The sequence below is a fragment of the Kogia breviceps genome, chromosome 5 (assembly GCF_026419965.1).
Source record: "Kogia breviceps isolate mKogBre1 chromosome 5, mKogBre1 haplotype 1, whole genome shotgun sequence".
NCBI classification, from domain to species: Eukaryota; Metazoa; Chordata; class Mammalia; order Artiodactyla; family Physeteridae; genus Kogia; species Kogia breviceps.
In genome coordinates, this window is record NC_081314.1 from 80,755,326 (window position 1) to 80,779,723 (window position 24,398).

The window sequence follows — 24,398 nt, forward strand, 5'->3', positions numbered from 1 at the left end:
GCCAAGGAGACTGAGGAGCCATGAAGCTGTAGGATTTGATTGATAATTGACATGAGTGCTGAACTTCCAGAGGGCAATAAGCAGAGATAAAGAATGAGAACCCTTTGCTAAAGCCAGTGTGCATTGTGGAAGTGGACCCCAGATGGTGGGAGACAAAAGAGCCAAGTTTTGAAAAGGCAATAGAGATGGTGGCAGGATCTTCAGCAGCGCCATCCCCCTGCTCAACCAACACCTGCCGTCTGCCTCCTCAGTCGAGGCTTTGGTGCTGGGAGCTATAAGACGGGAATGCAGAGAATAAAGAGGGAGGGGGTGGTTAGATGGGCAAGAACCAGCACTGGTCCCCTCCCACAAAGGCCGGGCAGAACGGGGCTGGGGAGGAGGCAAGGCTGAAAGAGGGGTGGTTAAGGCGAACCTGACTGACGTGGGGGAGGATGGCACTCACGTTTTTCAGGGAGAGGCAGGCTCCAACTAGGGTAAGTAGGTTAGGATACTTTGTGGGGAGGACAAGAAAATCCATCTAGGATATCATACCAAAAGCTTGGCCCATGTAACTACAGTTCTGCAAGATGCTAATGGACACACATGATGTTTTTTTAAGGGAATGCATTATTTGTAGCTCAGGAAACGCTTTCATGTGCTTGAAGGACATGTGCTTTAAAGAACATGGCAAATCTCCAAGAGGGGGACTATAATAGGCAGCATTTCCCAAACTTATTTGAGAGTAGACCCCTTTTTCTTTTTTGAGGATCATCTCATGAGACTGCTGTTCTATGGAACATGCTTTGAGACTCGGGTCCAGAGTATAAAATTGCACCATAGCAGTGTGGAGTTCCTCTGGGAACATGGGCTTGATGTTGATGGGAGAAAAGGCGGCAGAGAGGGACATCAGGAGGGGGCCATAAAGGAGGGTGTGGGCGCACACAGAGAGCAGGGGTGAAACGGGCCTGCAGGAGAAGGCTGGATAATAGGGAAAGTGGGCGTTGCAAGTGGGAGGCGGAAGCACATGAAGGAAGCCAGAGAGAGAGAGCAAAGGGAGAGCCCACGGCTGAGAACACGGAGCAGGATGGAGCAGGGCTGAAACAACAGAGGCCCCCGAGCACAGCCACAGATCCCGTCTCACACACGTGCACACACCCACACAGTGGTGGGCTGCCCTGGATTATTCCAAATGCACGTTCCCATGGCAGCGCAACTTCCCCTTCCGCTGCTCAGAAAGACATGTAACCACTACACTGCATTACTTAATTCTGGGTTTCTTTATTTTGTTTTATTTTTGTGTTCTGTCTTCTAAAAGCTTAGGATACAAGGGCCTTTTTTGGTTTGTTTTTTGTTTGGGGTTTTTTTTTTTAGATGCAGCCAGTCATCCCCCTGGCATCCTCAGCGTCCTTCCCAGGCACAGAAGGACAACGTTCCCTAAGCCCCAAAGCTCCTGGCACCACGTGCAGATGAATAAGACTTACCCCACATAGAGAACAGACTTGTGGTTGCCAAGGGGGAAGGGGGGTAAGGGAGGGAAGGATTGGGAGTTTGGGATTAGCAGATGTAAACTATTATATATAGGATGGATAAACAACAAGGTCCTACTGTATAGCACAGGGAACTATATTCAATATCCTGTGATAAACCATAATGGAAAAGAATATGAAAAAGAATATATATATATAACTGAGTCACTTTGTACAGCAGAAATTAACAAGACATTGTAAATCAACTATACTTCAATTAAAAAAAAAAAAAAAAAAAAAGACTTACCCCGGACTGCCTGGCCCACATCGACACATGGGCATGAGCTGCAACCCCCGGCCCCCTTGGTCCTACTCCGGAAAGCAGCTACTGGCCTCATGCCTAACAAACTGCCTTCCTGGCACATTGTTGCTCTGTACTCCATTAGGACAACTCCCTACACTTGGGAAGCTCTTTTCTATGACTGGCTGGGCCCTGCCCCCAGGGCTCTGACGGAATTCACATGGGAAAAAATAAACCACAAACAGTCAAGCAAGGGTCCCCATGTCAGAATATACCCTGTCTGCACTCATATGCCCTGAACTGATGTGGAACAGAATGGTGCTCAGAGGGTATGCATTAAAGCCAGGAAGGCTGAAATTGAGTTATTTGTAGTGAGGTGGATGGACCTAGAATCTGTCATACAGAGTGAAGTCAGAAAGAGAAAAACAAATACCATATGCTTACACATATATATGGAATCTAAAAAAAAAAAAAAAAAAAGGGTTCTGAAGAACCTAGGGGCAGGACAGGAATAAAGATGCAGATGTAGAGAATGGACTTGAGGACACGGGGAGGGGGAAAGGTAAGCTGGGATGAGGTGATAGAGTGGCATGGACATATATATACTACCAAATGTAAAATACATAGCAGTGTGAAGCAGCCGCATAGCACAGGGAGATCAGCTCGGTGCTTTGTGACCACCTAGAGGGGTGGGAGGGAGATGCAAGAGGGAGGAGATATGGGGATATATGTATATGTATAGCTGATTCACTTTGTTGTAAAGCAGAAACTAACATACCATTATAAAGCAATTATACTCCAATAAAGATGTTTTTTTAAAAAAAGTCAGGAAGGCTTCCTGGAGGAGGCAAAGTGGGAACTGACTTGGGACGGAGAGGAAAGGCTCAAACTGGCAGAAGGTGCGGGGAATGCACTGCAGATAGAGGAAGCATCAGGCATAGAGAATGGGAGAATTAGCAGGACACCCAGGAAGAGGGAGGACACCGGGTTAAATAGGCTCAAGGCATTAAAGAATAAAAGGAAGAGATCTGCTCCGGCTCCCTACAGAGCTGTGGGCCATGTCCTGGGAACCCAGATGATGGGCAACAGAAGTCAGAGGGCTGGTGCTGCCCAGCAGCCCCAGGACTTCTACACAAGGTCTTCCCACATGCTCAGCAAGCACTCAGACCCAAGACTACAAAGGCTTTGGAGGTTGTCTTCTACCTCTATCCATACTGAAGTTGCTGCCACGTGATCCTGCCAAGGGATCAGCCTGAGCTTCAGCATCTTCAGTGACAGGGGCTCACCACCTAATAAGATATGCCAGCAACTAACACTAAATGCGGGAAGGAAAGGCAGCTTCCCAGCCACTCTCTCTAACAGCAAAAACAACAGCAAAACACTATATTATTATTACCACTACTACTATTAATAATAATAATATGGAATGCACTTTGTACCTTTCAAAGGCTTACATACTCCCATCACATACTCTGCCCTCTCGCCTCTTCCCTCTGGTCAGGTGGGAGACACCTGCTACTTGGTTTCTCCTTCCTCAAACCCCCTTCCTCTCTCTCCCTTCTCTCCATTTTGGCTATCACCCACCAGCAAGGGTGAACCCCTGCACTGTGGGACTACGCTGGCTCTTTCACTGTGATTGAATTGCCACTCCTTGTAGATGACCAGAATAATGCAGAAACAAAGGCTCAATCCACGAAGGTGTATTAAGCACCTGGGTGTATTTCTTTTTTTTTTTTTTTTTGCGGTACGCGGGCCTCTCACGTTGCGGAGCACAGGCTCCAGACGCGCAGGCTCAGCGGCCATGGCTCACGGGCCCAGCAGCTCCACGGCACGTGGGATCTTCCCGGATCGGGGCACGAACCTGTGTCCCCTGCATCGGCAGGTGGACTCTCAACCACTGCGCCACCAGGGAAGCCCTTGGGTGTATTTCTTAAAATATGATCCTTCGCTATTCTCACACTGCCATTCCCCCAGCCCCTGCCAGAGATTCTGATCCAGGAGGCCTATATGAATGCCCTAGAACTGGCACCCAGAGCGATGTTGGTGCACCTTATAGTGTGGCTTCAATTACATTAGGGGGTCATCAAACTTTTTCTTAAAGGGCCACATGGTAAACATTTTAGGCTTGTGGCCACCTGGTCTCTGCTAGAACTACTACTACTCAACTCTACTGTTACAGTAACAAAGCAGCCATTGACAATACTTGTAAAAAGCTGAATAATGACCCCCAAACATATCAAGTCCTAATCCCTAGAACCGGTAAATGTCACCTTATTCGGAAAAAGAGCTTTTGCAGATAGGGCTCCTAAGATGGGAAGATTATCCTGGAATATCTGAGTGGGCCCTAAGTACAGTCACAAGTATCCTTACTGTGAGGCATTGGGAGATTTGACACAGACAGAAGAGCAGAAGGCAATACCACCATGGAGGCAGAGATGGGAGTGATGTGGCCACAAGCCAAGGGATGCTGGCAGCCCCCAGAAGCTAGAAGGGGCAAGAAACAAATTCTCCCCTAGAGCCTCGTGAAGGAGTATAGCCTGCTGAAACTTTACCTTCAGCCCAATAAACTGATTTTGGACTTCTGGCTTCCGTAACTGTGAGAGAATACATTTCTGTTGCTGTAAGCCACCAAGCTTTGTGGCAACTTGTTATAGTAGCAATAGGAAGCTAATTAATACACTACTAAGTGAATGCACATGGCTATGTTCCAGTAAAACTTTATTTACAAAAACAGGTGGCTGGCCTGCAGCAAAACACAGGCTACAGTTTGATAACCCCTGAATTAGACATTAAAGGGACCAGGTACATAAGATGGGCTGGAGAGAGAAGTAAGAAATGAGTACTATTCAGAAAAATAAATAAATAGACACAAATACTCACTTGAGTTCCCTTTGCTGGAAGGAGAGATAAGGAGGAGCAAGACAAAATTTAAATCTCCTGTCCACCCACTCAGAGATGAACCCAAATAAAACCTCTGGGAATGTGTGAAGGGGACAGACCCCTCCAGCTGGAGCATCTCTCAGAGGGGCCTCAGCAGCTCCTGTGGCCCTGACCAGCCTGGGAGGGTGGGGCAAGATGAGGTGGATGTGTGTGGGTGCAAGGTGGGGGGAGGGCACTCGCCTTTTGTTGTGAACATCCTCCAGAACACCCAGCGGGGACCAGAGGGCTCCCTTCCCTTTCTGCCTGCCTCTGGAGAGAGGAAGCACCTGCTCTGAGCATTGCTTCCACCATCATTTCTCTCTCACTAGCACACAAAGAAGTGAGTGCCTGAACACACGCGTGCGCACACGCGCACGCACACACACACACACACACACACACACACACACACACACACACACAACTTCTCTAGGTCCACCATAAAGGAAGCTTCCATAGACACTCACCAGACACGAAGGCCACTTTTTCCTTTAGGATGGGAAGGACATCAGAAGCTTTCAAACCATCATTCCGAAAAGACCCTGTCAGAGAACAAAACAGAAAGAATAAGGGTGAAAGAGGCCAAATGGCTGAATCCCTCAGTTCCACCCTTAGTTTCCCAACCCCATCATGAGCCAGAAAGTAATGCCTTGCTCAGGCCCCACAGCCCAGCCCAAGAGCAGGAGAGGCTCCACAACAGAAAGGACACTTCCACATGATGCCAGGCCATAGCGGTGACCAAGGGTATGGCCCTCCAGGTCCTTTTCAAGGAGAGACCAGTCCAAGTCACCCCCCAAAACACACACAAAGCTCCAAGCCCTGGAGGCAACAACTACAGACATGTTGCTGTGAACTTGAAGATGGGGGCTTTTTAGAAATCATTTTTGTACTTCTAGTGCTAGCACAGTGGCTGATCCACAGTAGACACACAGTAAATATCTGCTAAACAGGTTAATTAACATCAAGATGGACCACAATGCCCTAAATAATTCTTTTTGCCTTTCCTCTATGTGGCACAGCAACTGTTAGTCTTCATTATACAGATGGGAAAAGTGAAAATCCCCAAGTGACAAGCAAAGTTGAGTGCAAAACCCCTCCCCACCTCTTCTCCCTCCCTTTCAGCATCACCGTCCTCAGTCCACAATGGACAGATGATGAGCAATGTCAATCCCATGAGAAGGAAACACCCTCCCTTCTTCAGCAACTCTTTCTCTGCCTAAATCTCACTTCTCAGTTGGAAAGTCCTTTCAGGAGTCCAGTTGAGCTCCTGTTAGAGGGTTGGGGGCAGAGGCCTGGGGCTCACACCGAATGGAAAATAACAATGTGCCTGGAGAAACAGCAGCCTCTGGAGGCAAAGGACAACCCAGCCCCGTGTGCAATGCACGGGAAGGGAGGACTCAGCTTACACATGCTCACAAAAATTCCAGGCCAGCCCACTGCACCCCTATCATTTACCCTGAGTACCCCACAAGGACTCTCAGGGAGAACCAGCCCACACTCAGAGCCCTGCAGGCTGTGATGGAATCTCTGCTGTGTACCGCCTCTAGGGACATGACTCAGAGGGACCTCGGAAGAGTGGCGGCCCTGTGTCAGCTCAGTGAGAGAGAACCAGAGACCAGACACCCCTTCTAGTGCCTTTCTCCACTTGGCTTACTCTCTTGTGGTCCCAACCTGACAATTTACAGACGGGAGAAATGTGCTGGACAGAATGGTCCCACTCAGGGTGTCTCAATCCCTAAAAATTGGCTATTTCAAGGATCTAAAATGGTTATGAATTCTGGCAACAACCTGGGACTAAGATCACTGGCCTAGGGAAGGGAAATGAGACAGTTGCACACTCAACCAAAGAGAAGAGAAGTATCCCTAGAATGCCAGTTTCCATGGTCAGAGGTCACACCCTAACCCAAAACAAATTTCCAAAGGGCCTCTGACCCTTTCACCTATTTCTTCTTTTTCATTTTTCACTAAATGAAGACAGTGAGGCTTTTTTTCATCAGTTGCTTCTCTTTACAAGCTGGCCCAGAGTAGCTGATGCTGAATTAACCAGCTGCAAGGCTCACTTTGAGAAGACCGTGAGCAATAGAGGAAAAAAATAACACCATAAAAAAGGAAGTTCTAACTATAAGCATGGTTTTGTACTGTCTTAGTTTCTACAGATCTTTATGCTCTGACTTTATCTTCCAACATAGGAAAGCAATTAAACCTCACTAGTAGAAACTAATTAGGATCCATGTAAATTATTGTAGAAATTACAAACAGATACATAGGTAAATTTTCACTGTGATGCAATAAGAAGTTTCAGCTTCCTGAGCAAGGAAGAGTCCTATCAGGATTTACCAACTAGATAAGGATCATTTTTAATACATGAATTGCTTGAGTAGAATGATGCTTCTGCATGAAAATAGTTTATTTTCATATATGGACTATGTCTTTCTATACACCAGTTTTGAAACACTCTCCTTTACATCACTACACACACTATTAATTTCTAGAGAAAAAAATTTTAATAAGAAAAGTTAAACTTCAGTCCTGTCTTCGTCTAGATTATTTACAAGTTCAAAAATAGCAAGACCAAAAGTAATGAGATTTTACTGTATAATAAGAACCCACATAATCCTCTTCTCTCCTAAACTCCTGGTTCTATTTTTTTCTACTGTTCTTCCTCTTTTCCCCCACCATGTAAAAGTATACAAGACGGCTCTAATTCCACACAGTCCCCAGATATTAAGGAAGAGTTTGAAATTTGCTCTAAAAGAAGTAAAAGGTTCCCCCATCCTGCCCTCTCCCCACTCCCACCTGTGGAGAGAGAGAGAGGGAATTTGGAATTTCATCCTGCATACCCCACTCATCATGCCCCACCTCTCCGTTCTCCCCTCCAGACTCCAAGACCTGAGAGAAGGGGACCAGCTTGTCCAGGCAGCTTGCAACTGTTGGCCCGAGTAAATGTCACTATCTTGGGTTGGGCTGGTCTAAGATTCCCAGCGGGGCTTCCTCTTCTCAGGCCAGAGTCTTCCCTCATCCCGTTCAGACCACAGCTGAGCTATCTCCCAGGTTGTGTGCCCACCATAAAAAAAACCTAAAGTGTCCAGATTTACAAAATCCTTAACTAGGGGATAATCATTTCCAATAGCAACAACAAGATTTTTCACATTATAAAATGATTTGCTCCAGGGTTTCTTCAAATAAAAGTTGCCTTAGTGGTTTGAATTAGTTTCTCATTTGCCAAAAAATTGAATTACAAATAACTTTTCAATAATATATTATTATGTAAAGCCAAGTAGAGCTAAACTAATTAGCCCAGCAGCTCAGAAGTTGGTGACCTTGCATAGAAAACCGATTTACACTGGCTAAAGATTCTATGGGTCAATTCGCCCACCATCCTTGTGAAACCAGTTGTCAGAATCTATAAAGAAAGGGGAACTTAACTGAACGCTAACTCAAACAGGACCAATGAAATAGCAACATGTTTTCACTCCCAGGTACATGTCTGGGCAGACTCATAGTAAATATTCAATAAATATTTGATGAAAGAATAATAAATACTTGAATGAAATGTTATAACCCTTCCTAAAGTGACTCGCACAAGGTCAGTGGCCTCATCTGTCACACCAAGTGCTGGTGATCTGAGTAGATGATCTCCAGAGTACCACTCAGTTCTAGTATTCTGTGACTTTTTAAACCTTTTCTTCATATTTATTGGCCTTTAAGATCTTCAGGTGATCAGATCAACATGCTTTGAAAGAAAGTATTGGGAACCAATTCCCTGGCAAGAGTCAGTGCAATTTGGGAAGATAAAACAACTCTTCCCTGGCCTTCCAGCCCATTCTTTCCCAGGAATCAGTTGAGGGATTGGAATGTTCAGGGCACATCACCCCATTCTGCGGACAGCCCAAGTTACCAAAATGCGAGACTAGTGATGGGAGAACTTCCGGGGGCATACACACCCTGAAGGAGGAAAACATGAACTGCAATTACTCTCTCTGATACAAGGTACATTTGATAGCACTATTAGACTATAAGCCCTAGGCCCCTTGCTACCTCTGAAGAAAGGCTGAGAAGAAATAAAGGTCCCTGTGCCCTTGGGGTTACTGCAGGAAAAGAAAGAACCAGAGGGCTCCCTCATGGGCCTGGCCCAACATGAATGCTGTGCTTTATCTTAAGGACAAAGGCACACTTCTCCTGTTCAGTGTTAAAATCCCACCCCATTCATGTCCTGCTGCTGTCAGATTTACAAGCCTGCTGTTCCGTTAATTAGCAAAGTTGAAATGCTCTGCATCTATTAAGGAAGTAAAAATTACCACCGCCATCTCCCCAGGATCTCCAGCATGGGTCTTCTCCAAGCCCCACTCTTACCTCCTCCTCACTCCAAATGGGTTATGCACACATTGCTGCTGCCTGTTCCTCTTCACATTTTCCTAGTCACCGCTCCGTTGCTGGAAGATGCCGATCAACCTCACTCTGGCTCCCAGCCTCTGTGTGGCCCCACGTGGCAAGAGCAGGACCAGCCCTTGTGTCACAGGCCCTGTCTGTGGTTTTGTGGCTCTGGGATGGCAGTGAGTCTCCCGGGGAAGCTAACCTCCTTTAGGATGCAATCATGATTTCAACAAGTGAAGAAACAAGTAAGTGTTGAGCATTTGGAGGTGCAAGTTGCCAGGGTACCCATGGATTGCTCTTTGTTTCCTTTTGGTTCTCAGTCACACCCCCTTAATTTGCACTGAGTTAGAAGTTATTGTGTAAGTATGCTAATGTTGCACCAAATGGGCCCTAACCCTGTTTTGCCACTGAGACAGCAAATTTCCCAATGCTCAGGTCTCTGCCTCCTCTTTCCACGCCATCCCTGTGGTGTCCAGCATGGGAGCCTTGGTCACAGTGGCACTGAAACACTGACTGATCTGCTGTACAAAAGAGATTTGGCTTATAGCTGAGAATTCCAAGAGCTCGTTAGGCAGAACCTTGGTTTTGGCATTATTTGGACAGTTTCCTATTCCCAGGGTCATTCTTTCATCAATTCTCTATTGAACACCTATCATGTGCTAGGCCTTATGTTAGGCTGTGGTGATACTTTGACAAATAAGAAATGGACGTTGTTCTCCAGGGGTCTTCCAGGCGGAGGTAGATAGGTATGCAGACAGGACAATGAGGTACTATTAGAGATAAGACATCAAGTGTACAGAATTCCAGGGAGCCCAAAAGGAAAGGCTTCCTAATGGTGAGTCCTAAATCCTTCCTACTTAAAGTAACAAGCATCATCTACCATCTTGCTAGAAATGCAGAATCCCAGGCCCCACCCCAGACCTACAGGATCAGAGCTTGTATTTTAACAAGAAACCCAGGTGATGAATATGCATTATGTTTAGGGAAGTGATATACTCTAGAGTATGTCTTTCTATTCCAGAGTTGCTTCAGAGGCAGAGAGAGACAAAAGCACCCTTTAGCCCAGTCTAAGCAGAACCTCTAAAATCTGACCTAGTGCTGCTGCTCATGACCCCTCCCACTCCCACGATGGGAAGACCCCTCCCCGCTGCCCAGGATTCCAGAGATTCTGCCATTACTCTGTGACCCAGAACTCAAATCCAGCTCTGGAATAAAAAGTCTATCCAGGAGGGCTATCCCCCTCCAGGGCATTGAGACTGGACCATGTTTTGTTTTTTGGCAGTAGGAATATTTATAAATAACTGCTCAGAATTTTGGTAGCTCAGAATTTTGGTAGCTTAAAACCACTCTCTCATGAATCAAATATTTTAATTTCACAACAAATCTTCCTCGCTACCCCAACCCTCAGAGCCCTCCGCCTTCTCTAACTGCTCTCAGTACCATAAACACTGTCACTGATCATATTTACAGGCCAAGATGCCATTCCTGAGATGGCCCTGGAGGACAGAGCAGCCAGGCCGCTTATGCCTGTTTATCGCACCTGCACTCCCACCCATACGTGCAAAGCCTTGAACACTGGGCAACACTGGATGAGAAACAGAGGAAGGAGAGGTGCCCACACCCTAGGGAGCTCCACATCTAAGGAGAACACAGTGCTTATATCTCAGGCAATTTGCTCCTTTGGAGGGGAGACTCAATTTTTGCCCTCTGAGAGTTTCCTGACTAATAAAATACCTAATGCCCATTTCCCCTGACACCAGGAAGCTACCAGACACTTTATAAAAAAACAACTTAGGAGCTTCCCTGGTGGCACAGTGGTTAAGAATTGCCTGCCAGTGCAGGGACATGGGTTCAAGCTCTGGTCCGGGAAGATCTCACATGCCGTGGAGCAACTAAGCCCGTGCGCCACAACTACTGAGCCTGCACTCTAGAGCCCACGTGCCACAACCACTGAGCCTGTGCTCTAGAGCCCATGAGCCTAGAGCCCGTGCTCCGCATCAAGAGAAGCCATCGCAATGAGAAGCCCACGCACCGCAAAGAAGAGTAGAGTAGCCCCCAGTCGCCGCAACTAGAGAAAGCCCACGTGCAGCAACGAAGACCCAACTCAGCCAAAAATAAATAAATAAAAATAATAAAGTTCCCTTAAAAAGAAAAATACACAAAGCTTAAGAATCTGAGATTCTGGTAAAGACCCTCCTATCCTGCCTCCAACATGGCTGTCCTGCACCCCCTCTACCCTGATTACTGGTGCCCTCAACCACTGAGTTACCCAAACAGACACCTGGGAAGCATATCCTTGACTCCACCCCACCCCACTCCTATATTGCAAATATTGATTCAGTCACTTGGCTCTGTTGATTCTACCTCTTAAATCCTTCTCTAATCCATCACTTCTTCTGGGCAGTTTCCCTGACCTCCCCATCAAGTTGAGCTGTCCCTGACTGTACCTTGTACTCTGTCACTCCTGAAAGGCATTTCTATGTTTTCATCCTGTTCCCCATTAACTGATCCTGACACCCCAAGGGTGGGGACCATGTTTTACTCGGTGTTCTACCCCAGCACGTAGCACAGTGCCTGTCAAGCAAAAGAGGATAAAGAAACACTGCACTGAAACTGAGCACGCACAGGTCCTAAGAAGACAGAGAGTGAGAGTGGTGAGTTGGAGGCAGTTCATCAGGGTGGCTCCACCAAGAGGTGATCTTTGAACTAGGTTTTGAATAAGGGAAGGGCCATGGAACAGTGCTCTGGTGGGAAGCAGTATGTGCCAAGGCAGAGAGGAAGGGGCAAGCAAGCTGTGTGCTAGAGACAGAGAACAGGCTGAACAGAAAAGCAGGGTTATGCAGCCATGGAGAGGAGGGCATGGGGGTGGTGGGTGGGCTCCGTGATCTCATTCTGAACTTGAACAATCTCAGTAGGGTGGGCTCCCGAGAAGGCCCTGGCAAAGATGTGGCTGCAAGCGCCTGCAGAAGCTCAGAGAGCAGGACTGTGCCACAGCAAGGGCCAGAGCTGGTGGAATCTGGCTGGTCCCAAAGGAAGGCTGTGGTTCCAGAACAGAGCTGGACCCAGCAGGCGCTGACTCCAACCTCCAGGTCACATTCTGTTCTGTCTTGAAGGAGACGGGGAGAATGGGACACACAGCCCCTGCTGAGGTGGTTGGTGGACTGAGGGGCAGGGGGCACTGGAACTTGGCCTCTTGATATCTTCTCCCTAGGTTCTAAGAGAAGCAGGAGGAATGCTTGTCTGCTAGATACCTCCTGGGAGCCTGCCAGGCCAGTAAACAGGCTGAGAGTTTGTGGAAGACCCTGAAGATGCAATGTGGAACTATTCATAAAGGGAAGAGACTTGAGGACATGGCCCCTTCTCTGTAGGGACTAGATGGGCAAAGACCTTGGGAGAAGATGCTGTCAGTGCATCCGGGCTGAGAGGGAGCCTATCGGTGCAAAGTGGCAATGATCTTTATTCCCCTCACTGTCTGTTCTCTCCTTCCCCCTTTCCTATATTAACCCAAGAGGAGAGACAGGTGGCAAGAATGAGAGGGGAAAGGGTAAGAGTGAGAGACAAAAAGCTGGAGAGAAAGACACACGCACACACACACACACACACACACAGATGGAGGTGATTGTCTTGTCTCCTCTTTACAGACACGCTAAGGAGCTATTGAGGCATCTCCTCCGGGGACTATAAATATTTTCCTTGGAGCTCTCCTTAAAACACCTGCCACTGAGGCAGGAAGTGTGTGCAGAGCTCAGCGGAAGGAATAAATCTGGCCGAGAAAGAGACTGGGCAGCTTAGTGTCAGCAAGACGCACCACACAGCGTGGGGATCCACTGCCTCTCCCCAGCTGGGGATCTATCACCCCACTGACACCTGCAAATGTCAGACCAGCTGGCAGCACCCTCCCACCCCTTGAGCAGCAGCCACAGAGCAGCGATGGTGTGTTAGGCTCTCCCCGACCCCAGCACCAGGCCATGGGACTTCTGAGAGAAGGACATTCACGAACCTCAGCTCACCTGATTTCAGCGCAAAAGGGAGAAGGAAAAAAAAAAAACCACAAAGGCTCCTCTTTCAGCAACTGCTAAGTACTAAGCTTTTCCAAACAAACTGACAAGGCCTTATGCAGTGTGAGGCAGTAGCCAGGGACCTGTGATGATGGCCAGATTGAGCCGTCTTTACACAATGGGGACACGATGTCTACCTTCTCTGAACTCTGACATGCATTTGAACGTCACCCCTCACAATGAGCACTTCCTGCCCTGCTCCATAGTGAGCTGTGTCGCTTCTCCAGGGTGCTTTCCCTAACTCCTTCCCGACCCCAGGCGGGCCTGGTTTCCCTTCTCAGTGCATCACATGGCAGGCACCTCACTGCCATGCCATCTCCACTCCTGCATCTGGATCCCTCTCTAGATTCTAAGCTCTTGAGGGCAGGGAATGACACACAGCTCATGCTTAATGAGCAGCCCAGGAACCAAATCTTATTCATCCACAGTGCCTTCCACACAAAAGGTGATTAATAGCAGCTGTGTCTCTTCCTCTCCTGGTCCCTCTCTGTGCCTTTTTTTTTTTTTTTTTTACCCCACTTCCATCTTTCTCTCTCTCACGCTTCACGTGAACTCTTAATTGTGGCCTGTTTCAATATTAACTTCCTAAAGTCAATATTAGATATAAAGGCCCGGCTAATGGGCTACTTCTGAAGAGCAGAAATGTGTAACACTTACCCCTGCTAAATTAGCTCCATTAAAGATCATTAATAATTAGCACTTTAAACATGTGGGTAACACCTCTCTTAGCCCAGCTAATGAGCAAACCATTTGTTTATTCTTCACAAGCTTTAATATTAGCTTGAGCTGAGACCTCAGCTGCAATACACAGGTTCACTCACTCTCCCTCCCTTCCCAGAAAAGCTGCCATCACTCAGTGTCCTCTGGACACAAGAAAATGGCCACTTCAGAAGTGACTATACCTGCTCATCATTTTTTTTTTTTTAACAGAGTCTTTGCTAACTGATCAGGTTATTTAAAGTGCTCATGCCTCACAGATGGTGGTGAGGGTGGTAGATTTATTGTCTTTTTTTCTTACACTGAGCATTACTCTTGGATGGGTCCTCAAAGTAACACAGAACATTTGCCAGTGATGAATCAGTCAGTGTTGAATATAAATCATCTGTTGAACATTAGCAGTGTATTTGCTTTTATAATATGTTTAGAGAGAGTTACAGAGGTACTCAGAGGCAGGAGGTGTGTGCTGTGGAAGTTCAGACATGTAAAAGTTTCACTCCTTGGGACCCTCACTCTCGGTCTCTCTCCCTCTTCCTCAGTGTGCACATCAATAGCATTTTAATTTTAATTTTGATTTAATCAGGACATTATGACTTTAGTTAAAAATGAAATTGTTGATATGAAAAGCCAGCTTTGGCCTCTGTCATCATGGAAGGCACTCAGGCTGGCATCCAAACATGAAATGGCCCAGCACATCCCCAAGGCCTCTTTCCTCTCTCCCACCCATCACCATGGCCTGAAATTCAGGTGTGGGTCACAGTAAAGCAGCAATGGCTGACTGCAGAGCTCAGAGCAGGAGATCCTCATGGGCAGCTCCCGGAGCAGTCTCTCTCACCCCAGCCCAGAGTTTCTCCCTGTTCCCATCTCCAGGCTTTCTGATTCCACAGCTCTGCCATTCCTGCCCTGGTCTCACTACCATGCCCGTCAGTGGAAGCAATGCCAGAGGGACAGATTGGACACAGGCCCACCAGACATAGAACAACTAGGGCCAAAGTAATAACCAGGTTTGCAGAATTGCAAGTGCAGCCTGACAGGTGAGAAGGGCCACACCCAAAGGTCATATTATTGAACAAACTTTAGCAAACTAAAGCCCCTTCTCCCACTTCAAGGACATGCGTGCTGCTGTCCTTGGTCCTGAGCTAGTTGTGTAGTTGCTACTCAGAATGACTGCTGTCCAGCCTGTCTTAGGATATGTGAACCAGATGCGAAAGAGAGATAAAAGAGACGTTAAGATATATCAGAGAGATAAACAAATATGAAAAAGTATTGAAGGACACAGACATGGAGAGATTACTGGAGAGAATTAAAAGACTGGTTCTGGTATTGTTTTCAAATAATTGCTGTAACCAAGAAAGAAAGGTCTGTGCACGTCACATAACACACGCACACACCTTCCATGGAAATGAGACAGCATGAACTCCTTATGTCCGCCAATACTATGTTTAGATTTCTGGATAAACTGACATAGATGGGTTGGCCACGGAAAGATTCCTAGAGTTTTAGGGAATTTTTAAATCTCTCCTTAAGTTATTACCTTGGGTATCTAAACACTACCCAATTCAGTTCAATAAATATTAATTGAGCATCTATATGTACCAAGTAAAGTCCCAGTCACTATAGGTATAATGATAAAAAATGTAGAGTTCCTGACCTTAAGGGACTTTTAATTTAGAGGGAGAATCAGACACCTCAACATGTAATTTTAATATCAGGTAAGAAACACAATGATAGAAGTATTGGGTTGGCCAAAAAGTTCATTCTGTTTTTAAGTAAAAATAAAAGACACATTTTTCATTTTCACAAAGAACTTTACTGAACAACATAGTCACTAACCAAACGAACTTTCTGGCCAAACCAACCCAACACATACAAGGGACAAATATTCAGAAAATCCCAAAGGGCTAATAAAACTCAAGGTCTAAGAAAGTGTCTGAAAAGTGAAGGAGCATTAGCTAGAGAAGAGGCAATGGGTTATGGGAACCTCAGCAAGGTCCTGGACTGGACAGGACAGTAGTGAGTCCTGAAGTTTCTCTGGTAGGTTTCAGGGAAGAGAGAAGAGTAGCTAAGACATGATGGCTTTCCCCTACAACCCAGACCCTCTCCACAGGAACAGAGAGATGAGTTAGTGTTTGCCAGAGATAAGCAACAAAGCTTCCCTTACAGACCTAGCATAATGAGGAGCCAGCTTAAGCTAGGAAATGACCAGGATCAGGAAGAGTCTGACTCATGATGCCTGATATTTCTTTAGAAAGAAGCAACCCCTGTCAAGTGTTAAATGGGAAACCAAGGTAATCCGACTATCTCATGGAGCTAGAATTCTCCAGAATATGGAAAACAAGGAGCTGGGGTGGGGGGAGGGGTTGTCTGCCAAGGGTTGCCTAGGTAACCTTCAACTCTGCTCACCAGAGGACATACTAAGCCACACATTCCAGGAGCACCTGGTAAACCGAAACAGGCTTTCTAGCCTTCCCTCAAAAATGTGTGTGGTGGGGAAGGCCTTGAACCTCATGAAACTACATTCAAGTTATTGCGTATAAACCCATATGTGCCCATTTTTCTAAGAAGAAAATTGTGTAATTCCAGTTTTCATGAGATTTTCAAAAGGGTCAATAGCTCCCTAAATGGTAGAGAACCACTGATCTAAAGCAAAGTCAAAATGAGACCCTACAGTCTGCTTTGAGTTCTAACCACTAAATCCTACCACCCATCACCTGCCTCACTCATGGCCCACTAACACTCATGGTTTAGCTGAGACCCAATAGGGTGGTTGGGCTGGAAGAGAAAGTAACTATAGAAGAGAAATGATTTAGATTGCTTAGCTTGGATAAGAGGAATCTGAGGCAGATGGTGGGAGGTAAAGCCTATGCGCCAGATCCTATGCTCTAAGGATAAGCTTCAGAGGTGGCTTTCTCTCGTTACACAGGGCCAGAGGGAGTGAGGTTAAACACAAAATGAGTTTTTTGGTTTTTTTGGCCATGCTGTGCAGCACGTGGGATCTTAGTTCCGCAACCATTGCCCCCTGCAATGGAAGCACGGAGTCTTAACCACTGGACTGCCAGGGAAGTCCCTGAAATGAGTTTTATAAATACCTAGGCAGTGTCTTTCTTGGGAGCCTTCCTAACTGAAGATTTCTCTGGCCTCTAACCCCAGCTAGCAGAGTGATGAAAACTTTACCCAAGATCCCTCCTAGACCATGAGAGGTTATGGTCAAGATCAGAGCCAGCAGAGGGGGTCTGCAAGCTTATTTAACAAGATCCCTTGGAGCTGGATCATGGCAGAATGAGAAGCAGGCTCTAAGGTGTTCCTAGTCAGGCAGCCACAGCAGAGCAAGCCTGGCCACTATTCTCTCATCAAGCCATCTTGCACCAAATGGTGAGCTTTCCCAGGGCAGGAGCATCCCAAGAGGCAGCTCACAGCCCCGAGCAAAACACAGGCTCTGGATTCAGACAGAACTAAGTCTGACTCCCAGCTCCAGCACTTATTAACTGTGTGCCCTTGGACAGTTTACTTAACCTCTCTGAGTCTGTTTCCTCATCAGAGGTAAAAATACCTACCTCACAGACTGTACTGATGATTAAAGGAGAAAATCTATTTGAAGGTACCAGACACCTAGCTGATGCTATGTCAACATAACACTCCTTCCCTCCTTCCTGTGTATCTTGGCAGCCCCAGCATGGGGCCTAGTACACGGTAGATGCTCAATAAAAGTGTTGATGATGTGAATGAACAAATGAATGAGTGAACGAGTAAGTGAATGGAGTAAATTCAGAAAATGGCAGCTAATAACTGCCTTTCCACCTCCCCACTGCATACCTGTAAGCCAGGTCGCTCACACTCCTCTTGCAGTTACTCTGAATTTTCATTGTTTCCTTCTCTCGCCTACCCAATCTGGGCTGTTTGACGAGTACTCTAACCATTCCTGCTCCCACAGCCAGGTCCTCCAGATGCAAAAGAAAGCCTCTGTCTCCAGCGGGAGAGCAGCTGCTGGTTGAGTACTTGCCCCTCCTCCTGTGTCCAGAGCGCTATGGTCCCCGGCACCCTTCCCATACTAATCTCTATGTGCTGGAGCCTGTATCTGGCCAGGCTCATCCCGTCTTCCCCAGCTCCTCTCCCCACTGCTCTGGGTTCCAGACAAAGGTGTACTGGTCCAGATGGCATTTCTGAGAAGGACCCCTACTGAAAACGCATCCCGACAGCAAGACCACCATCTGAGATGAGGTAGCCCTAACATCTACCTGTGGGCAGAATCTTCAGCGCCCCATGAGGAGCCCCAGCAGCTTGCAGGGAGAAACAAGAGGCCTGAGGGGAGTCCATGCCCTATGGGTCTTTTCTTTGGTTGGCCTTGAGCTGTCAGGCCATTGAGAGTAGACAAAGGGCTAGAGTGGTCACATAGCTAGGTGTGGAGGCTGGAGGTGTGGCGAATACAAACCCCAGTGAATCGGACCCTTAATCCACTTGCTACATAGAATAAATGGCTCCACGCTGCTAAAAGTCTCTGTTCCAGGCTCTCTGGAAGTCTTTTCTCATTAATTCTCCAATACTTACAATTTTTTCCAGTAATGAGCAGAATACCTCTAGGAGGCTGGGAAACCTGGTCCTCTTGGCTCTTTTCCAGCTCCTTGAAGAAGAAGAGACCTTGCCATGACTAGGGAGCCGTGAGGCTGCCTTGTCCACGGGTGAATATGCACATGTACTCAGAACACAGCTTATATGCTAAGGACTAGAATAATGTTAAAGTAGGGAGTAATGACATTCATTATGGCTTCATACTATTGAAAACTCACACGAAACCTAAATGTTCAACCACAGGGGATTGGTAAAATTAACCATGGTCTATCCACTCTATGCAGCCATTAAACATTACACTGTACAAGAATAATTAATGCCATGGGAAATGTCATGGTATATTGTTAAGTGAGAAAGCCAGATTATAAAATAGCATGTACAACTTTATGCCCATTGTATATACACTGGTGTGCGTGTGTGTATAAAAACCATACACATACAATAGACAGCGATTATCTTTGGAAAACGGGATTATGACTAATGTCGTTAATGTTTCTCTAATGTTTTTCACTGTCCAATTTTTCTTATTTGTTCTTGAAATAATTGAGATAGAGCAAATTCCCTTCTTTGTATATTAATCTTTCATATACAGGATCCTTATATAATATTCATGCACTTAAAACATTTAATAAGTAGGTTTGGTTATGACACTATCTGCAAACTTATTTAAAGTTTAGGATAACTGTGTTATGCAGCTGTTCACTCTATAATGTTATTCAATGGCAAAAGTGGCTACCATTCATCACAGATAAAGTTGTCTTACGACTAAAAGAAGTCCAAATAAGCTATAAAAAGAAATTTAATTTTTCATTAAATGCCATTTAAAGATTTTCCATATATGTAAATAGGGTTTCTCTCCAGAAGGCAAGACACTAAAGAAGATTCAAGTAAAATAAAATTCAAATAAAATCAACATGGTTTTGGATTAAAAAGCTAAATGTTATATCAGTTGAATGAATCTCTAAGTACCTATTATGTGCCAAAGGGATTTTCAACTAGACTTTCATTTGGAGGGAATACATGGATAAAAGTAATTAAACATGTTTTGGAAAAAAGATGAATAATGGGTTGGGTTTGCCCTACTAGATATTAAAAAATATATATTTTAAAGTACAATTATTAAAGGTGGCACAGACATAAGAATTAACATATAAATGAATGGAGCCTGATTAACAGACCTAATATAGATCTGACATATTTAAGAACCTCATATATGATAAGGGAAGAATCTAAAGAAATGGGGAAAAGATGAATTATTCAATAAACGGCACTGGAAAAATAGACTAGTTGGAAAAGAAAAATCAAGTTAATCTTCATAGCTTCACACTATACACCAAAATAAATTTGAGTCGAAAACCAAATCTTAAAAATGGCATACAAAAAAAAAACACTGTAAGAAAAAATATGGGTGAGTATTTAACTGATCCCTGAATGAGAAAGAGCTAGACATGAAAACACTGAAGAAATAAGAAAGGAAAATATTATTTTGCCTACGGAAATTTTTAAACTATACATCAGAGTACAAGCAAAATTTAGAATGCAAATGACAATCTGGAAACATATTTACAACAAATCTGACAAAGGATTAATACTACTCCCTATCTGAAAAACAGGCAAAGAATATAAACATACATTTCAAAAAAAAGAAGAAATGGCAATAAACAGGAAAAAGTAGTCAACCTAATTAGTAATCAAGGAAGTGCAAACTAAATAATGAGATGTTTTTAAATCCTTTAAGTTTGCAAAGATTTTGAAAAGGCAACAATCCTCAATGCTGGCAAGAGTTCAGGGCTAGCCCTCTCTGCCCACATCCCTGCCAGTGCACTTAAAATGACAGCAACCTCTCCAGAGGGCAATTTGGTAATATGAATCACGAATAATAATATACATAATCAATGACCTAGTAATTCAGTTCCCCTTCTGGATGTCCATCTAAGGAACTAAGGAAAAATGACGGCAAATATTTGAGGAGAAGGGGTTTCAAGCAGCACTTTTTACTGTGGTGCCAAACTGCAAACAGCCTAAATGTCCAACAGAAGGGGATTAGTTAGATAAACTTGAGATAGCTCTAAATGAAACACCAATCAGCCATTAAAATTTTTATTTTTGAGTAATTTATAATTTCATGGAAGAATGCTCACAATATGTAAAGTAAAAAATAGGATACTAATGATACATGTACCATACAAACATTAGGATGAATCTTATGAAATTGCTGAGGCTCAAATGGTTTTTTTTTTAACCTTCAGAAATATCAATCTGGTATGATCCCAGATATGGATATAATATTATTTCTGGGTTGTGGGGATTATTAAGATATTTTATTTTCTTCTTTGTACTCTTCTATAGTTTTTAAAATTTCTTCAATGAATATGTATTAAAATTTTAAAGCTGTATAATTATGTGAAGACCATAGGAAGAACCATCCAAAATTCTAATTTGTAATAAACCACCTCTGCTTCCTCTTGTCTGGATTTTACAATCCTCTGCCTGGTTGATCTCTTAATCTCCATGCTCTTCATCTAGGTCTCTCTTTTTTATTTATTTGCATGTTCTGTAACTAGCTCTTTGGGGTTAATCCCCCCCAAAAGAAGTAGGGCCCTAGAAAGGGTCTGACCTGTGCTGTCAGTCCCCCTTCCTCCAGGAAGCCTTCCCAGAACAGGCATTAGAGTTAGGAGATTTCTAATGCCCAGAAGTGGCCCCATGCTTTTCAGTCAGCAGAAATACCACAGAAGAGGAAAGCAGGCAGCCTCCTCACTGGGAGTTCTCCCAACTCGTGTTACACTGCCACTCCCCTAGAGTTGGACTAAGGTTCCTGCCCCGTCCCATGGTAGGATTCCAGATAAAAGGTAAGGACCCACAGGCTTGGGGGAAGGCAGCCAGCAGCTTCCCTCCAACAGCTCACTGGTGAGAATGAATCCATCACCCGCAGACTGACGTCTTATTGTGCTTTCTATTCTTGCTAGATGTCTGTTGGTATCTTCATCTGCTGTATGATGAGGACCTCTTTATGACATGTCCTCTCCCAGCACTTCTTAACTGTGCCACTCACAGAGCTCCTAGGCCTCAAGGGGTGGCAGAAAGAACAACAGACTCGGAGTTAGGTAATCAGGGTTCAACTCATATCAACTTAGCAACTTAGGGGACTTCCCTGGCAGTCCAGTGGTTAAGACTCTGTGCTCCCAATGCAGGGAGCACAGGTTTGATCCCTGGCTGGGGAACTAAGATCCCACATGCCATATGGTGTGCCCCACTTCCTCACCCTCTCTGCCTTCAATTTCCTCAAGTGGATATTTCAATACCACCTCAGTAAGAATTAAATAAATTTAAGGTAAAGCGGTTGCCAAACTGGAAAGCCCTATACAAAAGCAAGGTATTAGTTATCATGCTTGTATTGTAAACTTTTGTGGAAGCAATTATAGATTTTACGCCTTTCTGGTCTTGAAGCATGCCTGTGCTTTTAGGTTCTAGCTAAAGCCCTCCCACCTCTGCCACCATTACCACCAACCTCAGGAAAGAGGTAGCCCCCTGTTTGGCAACCATGATCAGATCAGAGAAAGCCTGGCTCTTCCCATCTACCTGCTGTGCTTTAGCGTCTCAGGGGTGAGGACAGAACTGTGCTGACTCTAACCCTGAACTCGAGGCAGGCGCTAGTCTTCAGGGACTAGATGCTGGGTACTTGTGTGGCTATGTGCCCATTCCCATTTGGGGAACACAGGGAACATGGCTCCCTATGTGGGGTGAGGACTGTGTTAAAATAACCAAAGGCACATCCTTGAATTCCTACATGTGTAATTGTCTCAGCATACCCACTAGGACAAGCAGATGAGTGAAACCTTGGAGACAGTCTCAGTTCTCCATGAAATGTCAGCCCCAGTAGAGTCCTGCCACCTCTTCCAACCCCTTTCTCTTCTGACAACTGAACGTATCCTCGCAACCTCTAGAATGCATAAAGAGATGGGTCACCATCCCAGGAACAGGGCCAGGGCCTCCACCCTCCACATCTTCACCAGCCTCCCAGAGTAAAGCATCACTTACTCTCAACTCCCTCTCCCACGACCCTCATCCAGAAAAGAACTCCTAAACATGTCCAGTGGCTCTGCAAACAGCCTCTGCCAGTGGGTTTAACAGAGACGACAACCTTCCTTCTCAGAGCACTGGGCTGTGACAAAACATGCCCCTCCCTAGACCACCCATCGGGGGCCAGAACCAAGCAGAACAAGTGGAACGTCAGAGCTAGAAAGCCCTTACAGGCTGCTAGTCCTTCATTAACAGGAAGGGAAACTGAGATCCAGTGAGGGGAAGGCACTCAAGGTCACACGACGAGTCTAGAAACCCAATCTTAGTCTGGCATTCTCTGCTCCATACCACATGGCCTGAAGTGTACCCCCCTAAAGATGCATTCACATTAAAATGCAAGGATGGGTAGATGATAATTTAGAGCTTTACTATCCAACACAGTAGCCATCAGCTACATGAGGCTATTTAAACTTCAATTAATTAAACAAAATTAAAAATTCATTTCCCCAGTCACATTTGAAGCAGCTAATGGCTGTCATATTGAAGAACACAGACGGAGAACGTTTCCATCATTGCAGAAAAGTTCTAGTGACAGTGCAAATCATTTAGATGGATGGATATCCTACAAAAAATTTCCCTGAGGGTAGGGTCTGTGTCAAGTGCTCCCTTGGAATGTACTGGGAATGTTCTCCATATCCCACAACCAATGACTGAATGACTGAAAGAACAGCCTATGATACAACCAACAAGAGGCTCAGTCAGCAAGGACCCCGAGTCCATGAAACACAGATTGGCCATGCAAGGGAGCCAAAGAGACGGCCTTCCTTGGTCTAAGCACAGGAGCCTAGGGAGAAAACAGGTAGCTTCTGTCTCCTCACCTCTTTTTTCAAAACGTATGATTATTAATTTTAGAAACTTGATCAAATTTTCCCATGGGTACCAAAGCTTTCAGTTACTAATTGCCAAGCCTCACACAGATGCCTCTGAGCCTCAGCCACTTTGGGAGGTAGCTGTGCAGGAGGCGAAGAAGCCTAAAGGAGAAGGGAAATCCTCACGTTCCCTAGTGGGAAAAAAGTCTTCACTAACCTCTCGTTTTCAAGAGGCAATTTGAAACCCTGTGTGTCTGCTTACTTTGTAGTGTCCAATCAAGCCCTTCATCAAGCCAATAAAAGGCTAATTGGTCATACTGGAAATCAGGCTGCTATGCTACAGTGAGAAGCCAGCCTGTCCAACGGCTTTGTAAGCCCACAGTCCAATACATCACAAGGTGAGAAGTCCCTCAAAAGACTGCTGAACATTCTGTCAAGGAGAAAGCCCCTGTGCAAACAGGCTTGACTGGTTCTGCTCTATTCAAAACCTTGAGTAAAACCCTGATTAAGAACATTTTTGCCAATTAAAAAAAACGTTTTAGAAATTTCTGGATGTACAGCCTCCAATAAAGAAATCCTTTTTAGGGCTTCCCTGGTGGCGCAGTGGTTGAGAGTCAGCCTGCCATGCAGAGGACACGGGTTCGTGCCCCGGTCCGGGAAGATCCCACATGCCACGCAGCGGCTGGGCCCGTAAGCCATGGCCACTGAGCCTGCGCGTCCGGAGCCTGTGCTCCGCAAAGGGAGAGGCCACAACAGTGAGAGGCCCGCGTACCACAAAAAAAAAAAAAAAAAATTCTTTTTAATATAAAGGTTCATTTGTTAAAATGAGACCAAAAGAAAGAGAGATTAGCTGCCTTCAGAGTCTGGGAAAAGACCAGGCCCCCCTGGATATTTATTTTCTTTTATTTTAAATTGAAGTAGAGTTGATCTACCCCTGCATATTTTCAACACCTGAAGTTCCAACTATACATGAGAAAAGGAAAAGAATTACTCTGAGTTCTACCAGCTCAGTTAAGGTGATTGATAAAATTAATGTTCAGAGCTCATAAGATACTCAATGAACATTTAATTTCTTTTCTATAGGCTATATTTTTTTTAGTTCACACAATAGTGTATAATAATTTGCTTT

General features: G+C 45.3%; 1 protein-coding gene across 24 annotated transcripts in view; it reads right to left on the bottom strand.

The window, feature by feature from the left end:
* KALRN (kalirin RhoGEF kinase) overlaps nucleotides 1-24,398 on the bottom strand; it is a 654,958-nt gene that overhangs the window by 463,407 nt on the left and 167,153 nt on the right. For all 24 annotated transcript variants that reach the window (XM_067034412.1, XM_067034411.1, XM_067034409.1 and 21 more), the window contains one exon: nucleotides 5,133-5,207. In XM_067034412.1, coding sequence (XP_066890513.1) covers nucleotides 5,133-5,207 — 75 coding nt within the window. The remainder of the gene's footprint in view (nucleotides 1-5,132; nucleotides 5,208-24,398) is intronic.